We start from the raw sequence: 9,890 nt of genomic DNA on the forward strand, positions 1-9,890 counted from the left end.
AACAACTCCACAAAATACAAAAACACAGAACAAAACAAGACTACTTTCTTTCTGAATTTCAAAGCCAGAAGTTTGGATTTGTTTTTTTCTTTTCTCTTACTTTTCTGTAATTCCATACCAGAAATCCTTTCCCTGCTTCGTTTTGCAGGCTTGAATCAAAAAACAGTGGCTCCAAATCTCCAAGATTAAATGGTTCTGTTGTTGTCATTACTCCTACCCCCAACTTCCAGAAAAATCAAATATGATGGTTTGAAACTAGATATGGTTAAAATCCTTCAGACACAACAGTTCCCAAGTATTTTCTACTTTTCTCAGAAGGCTGGTTGTACCCCTTTTAGGAGACTCGTGACAGCATCACTATACTGCCTAGACAGTAGGGAGAAGACAGACCACTGTCATCTTCCACAAAACAGGGCAGTCGAATGACCTGTCCAGCTAGCAGCACACAGGCCAGGGCTCTGCGTGAAAGCTACAACTTGGCTCAGAGAAAGCGTGCCTGCTGCGGACTGCTGGGCTGAACCAGTGCCAGCCGGACCTACCTGCTGAGTTTGTCTTTCCACAGAAGTCATTAACAAGCATCCTGGAACTGGAAGGGACAGCCAGTGCAAAGTAAATAAGTGAGCTATCTTATAAGAAACACAAAACTGACAGAGATACCTTAAACTCTTGGACTTCTGACTTAAGAATCAAGTAAAAAATATATAACTTGGTTTGCTACGATCTACTCTTTACCGTTAAGGACTGGGTCCCATGATTTATTTAACAGAAGACTATATTGTCTGATCGCCCCAATACTTCCTTGGAGGCAGGATGTATGGATGAGCTCTTACAGGCATGGATGAGCTCTTACCCTCTTATCTTGCTTTGACTTTGCATAAATGGAGTCTCTGATAGGGGAGGGGGGAAGAAAGAAGAAGGGAAAGAGAGAGAAAAGGAGGGGTAAAGGGGAAATGAGATGTGACAGATGAAAATAAGAGTGTGAAATTATCATAAGAGAAAAAAGACACTACCCATTTCTGAGTAAAAGAACAGACTGTATTTTCTCTAAATCGTCCAATACTGAGCCGGAAACATGTTTCCAAGTAGGAACATTTTCTCACAAAGCATATGCAAAATATTTCAACCCTCCGGTTTTGGCTCTTTGATCATTATTATTATTATTTTTTTTACCAGATCATTTACTTAACAGAGTTATGAGCCCAGTTTAGTTAGAAACGAAGACGTGTGTGATGGATGGAGAAGATAGCCTGGGCAATAGTCCAGAAACTATAACAGAATTAGACTCATCACAGACACTTTAATCCCAATTATTTAATCTGCGAGGTATCTAACGCCACAAATATTTGCCATGACTCAAGAAAACTGTACAACTTACAGAGAAATAAAAGAAAAAAGAACTAAATGGATGAAATAAAATGAGCTAAAGAGTTATTTTTTTCCATTAGGCTGGGATTTAAATCTTCAGAGTCAGTAAAACAAATATAAAATTAGAATGTGTGTGTGTGCTGGTATGGGATTTTTTAACAATATAAAAAATAAAACCCAAGCGCTTTTATTAATATCAAGTTCATAGTGATACCATCATGACATCCCTCATCACTCTTTCTCCCAGCTTCACCACAGCCTTAACACACAACCCAAAACGTGTCCATGTGCACAAACACAATCCTCAGGCAAAGTTCCTGCACTCTACTTAATAAATGCACAGCAATTAAAGCCATGAATACTGAATCACCGGAAGATACAGAGGAAAGAATGCATGACCTAGGGTCAACTTCTGATCAACAAAGTTTTGTATATTCTCCAATAGTTTAAGAAATAGTTTAAATGATACTAATAAAGTACTACATAAACTGATCAGAAACTAAAGGCTGTAGAACCTACAGGGAAAAAAAGAAAGAGCTAAACCAGTGCTTTAAGAACAGAGCTTACTAGGTTTTCTTTAACTGAATACATTATCAATGAGATTCTAAAGACAAAACACACACTTTTTTTTAGAGGATTTTGCGGCATTCTTTAAATGGTAGAAATGACTCCTTATGGTTTCTTTAAATTGCTAAAGATTAAAAAAAAAACATTAAAAATTATACCCACTTAAAATGGCAGCTAGTAATAATAAAAGTCATCATGCTAAACCACAGTTTTCAAAAACTCCAAGTGGTGCAACTACTAAATTACAGTTTTATTTTATAACTTTGTAACACCTAGAATTCTCATTAGAGATATTCGATGACAAGTTTGAACTTTTAGAAAAAAAAAAAAAAGCCAGACCATAAAGTCCCACACATTTCACTAGACACAATTTAAATTATTATGTACCTTACAGCATTTTTTTTCCTTTTTATTTATTTACTTTTTGCTTTACACTAACATCATATAGGCTAAGAATTTTTTTTTTTTAAGGCTAAGGAATTTTTAAGATGGTAATGAAATAAGTTAAAAGGTAATTTAAAAATCTATTTCTCATGAGATTTGTTGATTAAATTATGTTTTAAGTCATTCAATTAAGTGTTTTCTATTGCCATTTTAATATGAATTTTAAATTACAGCCATCTCTTATTTTATGGGATTAGAATGAGTAAAGTGAATAAATCCTATACATGTGAAATCTACAGTGTCAACAGAAAAATGTAAATTCCAATCAAGTTTTAATACTCAAGAATACCTGTACCACTACCTATTTGTAATTTGATTTATAAATGGCTATTTCATAGTATAATTTACGGCATCAGTGAGCCTAGTATTTTGGTGAAAAGTTCTTTATTACAATACCTTGCATGTTACCAAATATATTCTAAAAAATGAGCTGTTGTTCAAAATTTGGATTTAAAATTCTTAAACATTTTTTCTTGTTCAAAAGTAAATTTTTGTCTTGTTCAAACACTTTAAAATCTATTTCATTAACTCTGAATAAACAAATGTCTATAAAGGCAGAAACTAAAACAGGAAAAGTAAATATATGATAAAGGGAGACTCCTTAAGCTGTCATGCTGTTTTGTAAGTTAAAAACCAAATACTTAAAAATGGATCATTTACATTTTGATTTAAACATTTTCAATGGAACCAATAATTCAGACAAGATTTTCACAGTGAATAACTATCAAATCTTCCAGTTTTCTAACTGCTATATAATATAATAATAACATAATGATTTGGAAAATGTTATGAATAGAGAACCTCCAGTTATTCATTTCCTATATCAAATATATCTTACTGAATAACCTATTTTGTTTATTATTTCAAAGTTATGTATTATTAAACTTTTTGTAAAAAACATGAACTGTTTAAATCTGTGTTTACAAAGCCTTTAGCACTTATTTTTTAGTGATTTTTGTATACATTCATAGAAACGTAAGTGTATCATTTAGTCTGGGATAGAACATATGATACATTTTTAATGTCAATTAAAAATACAATTAGGTGTGTTTATGTATACAATAGACTAGGATAACTCCTTTGAAGAAATCACTATCTAACAAACTGATTATATACATTTTGATAAAATAACTAAATATGTATTTACCCAGTAGAGCATGCCAGCAGGAACTATTCTGCTCTATAGATAAATACATACTCACCAGAGATATTAGAGCATAAAGAATCACTGAGTCTCTAACGTAACAATTTACATTTTTAGCTCTCATATTGATTTCATAGTTAAAAGTCACTGTTTCTGGAAAGAAAACAAAAGGACAAATACTGCAATCAATTTTAGTGATTCATAAGCAAGGCTGAATATTCAAACTTCAGTTAATTTTGATGTTTTATGAAAACTATTGTAAAAGTACTTTAAGATTGTTAAAAATGCCATAATCATCTTTGAATAATCAGATACCTCTGCTGACTTAAGTTCATGTTATTCATTAGTAAAATGAAATATATCTGCTAATTTAAATTGAAAAAATAAAGTATAAAGAATTATCATTACTTTTACAGTAGCTATTTCTTCAAGATATTAACAACACAATTTTCTTTTTAAAAAAGTTGTTTGACTCATAAAAGGAAAAATAACTATAGCTAGTTAACATAATCATGCACATTACCTTTGACTATTTTTACAGTCAAAGGTAAAAAGGTTTCTTCCAAATGAAAGAGAAATAAATTGGTCACTCAAGCAAATACATAAAAAAGCACACCAAACAAAGGAGATTCAAGTGGTCAAGTCAATAAACAAAAATGTAGTGAAAATAACTAAAGCATACTCATTTTCTCAGCAGTAGCAACACTGAATAAAGTCTAATATTTAATTAAATAGACTAGGGCTGTTTTGTCTGTAAATAGCTATATCATCTCATTTTTATATTTCATGTGGAAACACTCTAAATGGTCACATTTTGTAAAGCAGAGTATCAATAATACAAATAATGGCAAGTAATACATTTCTAAGCATAAAAAATGAAACTTTTCCCATACCAATTATATCCTACGTGAACTTACATAAAGAATTAATAATATTTACAAGTGACAATATTATAATAAGAATATTTTCAATCAAAGGAGAAATACCCATTAGAAATGCAGAAATTGTTCAATCTCTTCCCTGCCCTAAATGAGGAAATGAAATCCTCTTACATGTCACCCTGACACCCAAGAAGATCTTTGTCTCCCTCAAAAAAAAGGCTTACAATTTTAAGACCCAACCCTCTGCTCCCCATTCATGGTTTATAAAGCAAAAAGCCTAAACTCATGGTGGCTTCCTAGTTCCAACAATCTATGATTCAAATAGGGGTAATGGCTCTCTTTTTTTCTTCAGTAGTGTCCTGATGAGGGAATAATTTTACTGTCCTTTTTCCGTGGGGTCCTGCCTCTTTATCTAAAAGGAAATGAATTACAACCAGATGACAAGGCCACACAACAAAGCCATTTGGTTTTACAAATCTATTATGTCTGTCCTCCAATCGTTTTTATGGGCCTGGTCCTATTATAAACCAAGAAAAACCCTAAAACAAACTTTCTTCCTTTTCTTTCTTTCCACTGAAAACATTTACAATTTTGTAATTGTTTTTCAAACAGTTTAGCCCCCCAGTTTTTCCCCTCACGTGGTGTTTTTTTTTCTCCCTCAGAGTCCCTCCATTCCACTTTCTCCAACATACAAAACATTCAGAGACAAGAAACTGGACTTTTCAAATACAAACTGCTGACAACTGTCAGAAGCACTTTACTGGGACATTACTGACTGTAGCTCAATGAATTTAGCTTGATTCACTGCGGGTGAATCATTTTCAATGCATAGCTCTTCAGCAGTAATTGGCCAAGAATCCCTACTGTGAAAAGCACTTGTCAAATAATGCTTGTTTACAAATATATCTCCAGACAGCAAAAAGTGGCAGTTACTGAATAAGTTCAGGGCCACCTCCAATATTCATAACAGTGGACATGCTCCCTTTACTTATTAAATCTACTAAAATTTTCACTTGTTGATACACTTGCTAACATTTGTCCTGCCTGATCAGTCTTAGACAATTTTTTTGCTTTATATATGCCTTGGAATTATTTTACAATAAAAGTCTTGTATATTACACTGTAGTTCAAAGGTTTCTTCCACATGTTATTTATGCCTAATGTGTGTAATAAGACAACTAAAGATATATTTACATTATCCTAGAATTCAGGCTAAAGAGTAAATTTTCCTCGTCTATTATCCAATGTATTCTAAAATTCATTTCATATCAGTCCAAGATTCTAGACACATATTTGACTTTTTCAGTTCAATTCTGCTTATTTATGTCTACCAAACTTAAATTTTAAACATGACTGGAATACCAATTATAAATGTAAACTCACATTTATTTCTATCTGCCTTGAAAATTTTTTTCTCACATAATGAGAGCATTCATATCATATACACATATAATGTATATACACACTATAGTCTGAGAAATTACTAAGCATCTATAGCTTGCAGAAAGCAAAGTATAGGAGAGCAAGTTATTAATGGAGTCAGTGCATACATAAAATCTTTCTGCCCCTGATCTTCCAAAGTTCCTCCAAAAACAATCAAAAACAAACTTAAAATCTCCAATCTGAATCTTTAAATAAATAAACAAACTGACTTCTGTTATAAATACCTTATATTCTTGTTCTTTGATTTAGAAGAGCAGTATCATGGAGAAACAAAAAGAAGAGAACATAAATATTAAAGGTCTGGGATGACACTAATGGAAAGATGGAAACTGTTGGGCAGAGACAGGATGAATGAGAGGAAGTGTGTGTATGTGTATAAATTTTATTTCTAGTTATGTAAAATAATGAAGTTACAAAATGTACCCCAAACAACAGACACGCTTTTACTTTTAGCGTCTTCAGAACACTGGCTGGTAAAGTACCGCTCATTGCAGGTTAGACCTCGGCAATCCCCATCTCACCGAAAACCAAGTTTTGCTGTGTGTACCACTAGCTGGGGTAAGGACAACACAGTCTGTGGGTGTTAAGTCTGTAATATCAGCCAGTCTACCTTCCACAAGACTCCAGCTCCGCTTACAATAGGAGACCGATGCTATTTGCTTGCTTCCCTCCATCTCCTTTTGCCTCTTCTCTCCGCACAGTCTCGACCCTTATTTCCATTTAGCGCCACCTTCCCTGAGACTTCATTTCTTCCATTCTCTAACCAAGAGCTACTACTCCCTTTCACCTCTACATAAGCCCCTTCCCCCATCACACCTGGAAAAAAAAACTGAAACATAAAGGAACACACGAAAGGATAAATTATATTACTACTACTATTACTCTTTAAACCCAAACCAGGATGCCCCTTTTGGTGGAATAAGACAGTTAATGAAAGGACTCCTAACCCTGTCATAATCCTCCGGACTTCTAACATAATGAATCTAACATGAGATGTCAATAAAAGGACTACGACTTCAGAAAACACTTTCTCAACTTTGGAAGGTAAAAAATGCAGACTGCTTGTGTTAAGCATGGGAGACTTTAGGTAGGTAAATAGGTGGATAGATATATCTACATGTAATCCTTAAATCAGATTTTTTTTAAAAAAATGTAGGGTTAAAGAGAGAAATTCATGGGGTGGGGTGAGGAGTCTCGATCTGCCCTGCTTTTCACACGGTTCCTAGGGAGCTGGCAGCACTCCCAAACCAGCACAGCGGCTTCTCCTACAGCCAAGACACAACCCGTGCAAGTCACGAGGACACACAAGACTCCGCCGTTGCTGCTTCATCTTTCCGGTCCGGCATCCCCTGCCCCACGAGTGGAAGGAAATTTTTAAGGTTCTGTGCCTCACTCGAGGCATCCGGAGCCCCGAATCGAAACCCCAACCTCGCAGTCAAGAGGGTAGGGTTTTCAATGTGTTCGTGATGGAGCTGACCTATATGAGATGCTGCCCGCCCCCCGCCCCCGCCACGCATTGGGCTGTGCCCTTAAGCTCGGTCCCGGCGTGTAAGAGGAGCCAGCGCGGCAGAACGGACCCGGAGGCCGAGGGCGGCTGGCTGAGTGGCTGAGCAGAGCTCGGAGAGCCGCGAACGCCGCGCAGGTGCTGCTCCCGCGCCGACCCTACTCTCCCAGTGCAAGGCGGGGACAGTCTTCTGGGTCCGGAGCGCAGAATTGGGGGTGGGCAGGACAGTGGGGACTCGAGATTCCGGAGCGGGGCTCTTCTTTCACGGAAACATGGGAAGACCTGACCCGGTGGATGCCAGTAGCGCCTTCCCGGAGGCGACACTCCCCTTCCCCCACGAACCCTCCGCCTCCCGCGGCGTCCCACCTTCCCGCCTTCTTCCGATTTCTCCTCAGCGTGATTATGAGACCCCCAAAGTGAGCGACACCAGCACAGTGTGGAGCGCCTTCCTTCCTTCGCCATCTCCCTCCCTCGAGAAATAAAAGCTCTTACCACCCACCCCAGAACAGCAGCGGGTGATGCCCTAAATAACAGCTCCCAGAAAGCACTCCCCTCTCCCCCAAATAAAAGCATCCAGCTACCCCCACTGCCTCCAGTTTCCCATCCCCGGCCTCAAACAACGGTTTCGAAAAGCCCCACCGCTCCCGAGATCCCTGCCACTGCTCTTCAAACAGTTCCCACTCTTTCAAGCTCGAAATGTCACTTCCCCACGCGCTTCAAGTGAGACCCAGCCGCACCCAGCCTCCGGGCGCGGGTCTCGGAGCCCTCTTTCCTCCCGGCTTCCAACTTCCCAACCCCCCCCCCCCCCCCAAGCAGCCTGTGTCCACAGGCAGGTTCCGCGCCCAGCACTCCGCAGCTAATGTCAAACAATGCAAGCAGAGACGGCGGGATGCGAGCGAAAAGGCTAGCGAAAGCGGACGACAAATGTTGGTTCGAGAGGAGGGGTGCAATTTCATCCGCGGCAGCCGCGTCCAGCGCGCCCGGGCCCGCGCCTCCAGGCCCCGCCTCGCCCCTCCGCCCCTGGTTGCCGCGGTCCCCACCCCCACCGCTCTACCTTCGTTGCTGGGGCTGGCCAGGAGGGTCCGGAGCGCGGCGCACAGGAGAAGGCAAGTCCAGAGGGGGGCCCTGCGAGGTGCGGAGTAGCAGCCGGCCAGAGACGCGGGGGTGCTGGGGATGTCGTCGCCGCCGCCCGGGGGCCGCCAGCCTCCCGCACCCCGGGGCCCCGAGCTCCGCATCTTCTCTTCGCTGCCTCCGCCGCCGCTGTCCCGCGCCGCTCAGTTCACGGCTCCCGCCTCGCGGAGGGGGCGAGAGAGGCTCGCGCTTGCTTCTCGTTCCCCGTGGGCTCCTTCGCCTTCTGGCTCGCGGCTCGTCCTAATGCGGGAACCAGGGATCCTCTGAGACGGCTGAAGTTTGCTCCCGGCTCCCTACTCCCTCCTCTACACTGGGGTTAAATGAAATACTAGTTACGGTTGATAGTGCAGTTCGGGACCGGACTCAAGGGTGTCGAGAAGGTCCCGCGTCCTGTTCTTTACCTCTTTAGACTTTTAAGGATGGGAGTCTTTTAAATGCCATTGGGGGAGAGATAAAGGCTCCTTTTCACTCTTCAGGGCTGAAATGGACGAAGGTAAGGAAGACAAGGCATCTTAAGAAAAAATCCTCAATAAAAAGAGGAGAAAAAAGCAGGGTGGCTAAGGAGAAAGGAAGAGGAGTTGAGAAAATATAGGGTGGGGAAAATACGAGAGAGGCGAACGGAGGAAAAGACCCAGAGTTCAAAGAGGCCGGCAGAAGGAAACAGCTGCGGGCTGAGCCCTGACGAGGGAAGGACTGGCAGCGGCTAGTGGGCAAGAGCGCAGAGCCCTGCGGCGGCGGCGGCGGCGGCGGCGGCGGCGGCGGCCCGGAGCTGCGGCGGTTCCCGGTGCTCGGGGAGGAGGCGGTGTGTGCGCCGCTGGGCAGGCGAGCTCGGAACTGCACCGCCACGGCGCGCTCCTGCTGAGTCTGGAGCTCCGCGGTCTCCTCCGACTGCCCGCTCTGCGCCTCCCACCCTCCTCCCTCCTCCTCTTCCCGGCTCCCCCCGCCCTCTGCTGCTCGCAGCCTCGCCAGTGAGAATCTACTGTAAGTGTGAGTTGCTTAGACGAAGTCACACACCCACGGAGGGAAGTAACCAGGAGGCTGCCGTGGCGAGTGTTGCCTAGCGTTCTCCGAGAAAGGCGCGTCTTTCTCCGAGGATAATTAGAGCGAAGAATTCTCCTGACGACGCCTGCGAAGACCCGGGCTCCCGGGAAGCTGAAGGGAAATCAGACCTAGTTGAGCAGCAAGCCCTTAGAGGAGCGGGTTCCTTGTTTGGCATATTGCCTGCTGCCCATCACAGGCTTGTGGCATCAACAACCTTGTCGTCACATAGCCAAGCATTCGTAGGCTGTGCTAGTCCGTGGCTAGTTTCTTAAATACCCTTATTGCTCACTGCTACTGACCCTTTCTATTCTTCCAATATTTTGGCGGCTGGAATGAAATAATTAGTCAACATTTTCTTCAAAGTAAATGG

The 9,890-nt window shown here is 41.4% G+C and overlaps 1 protein-coding gene across 5 annotated transcripts in view; it reads right to left on the reverse strand.

The window, feature by feature from the left end:
- The window catches only part of EPHA5 (EPH receptor A5), a 321,883-nt gene extending 312,543 nt beyond the window's left edge, over nt 1-9,340 (reverse strand). For 4 of the 5 annotated variants that reach the window (XM_032632597.1, XM_032632593.1, XM_032632596.1 and 1 more), the window contains exon 1: nt 8,403-8,583. In XM_032632597.1, the coding sequence (XP_032488488.1) occupies nt 8,403-8,583 (181 nt within the window). Of the gene's footprint in view, nt 1-8,402 lie in introns of all 5 variants that reach the window. The other variant, XM_032632595.1, reaches the window with a different exon arrangement.
- Nucleotides 9,341-9,890: the final 550 nt, after the last annotated feature.

Source organism: Phocoena sinus, chromosome 5 (genome assembly GCF_008692025.1).
Source record: "Phocoena sinus isolate mPhoSin1 chromosome 5, mPhoSin1.pri, whole genome shotgun sequence".
Taxonomy (NCBI): domain Eukaryota; kingdom Metazoa; phylum Chordata; class Mammalia; order Artiodactyla; family Phocoenidae; genus Phocoena; species Phocoena sinus.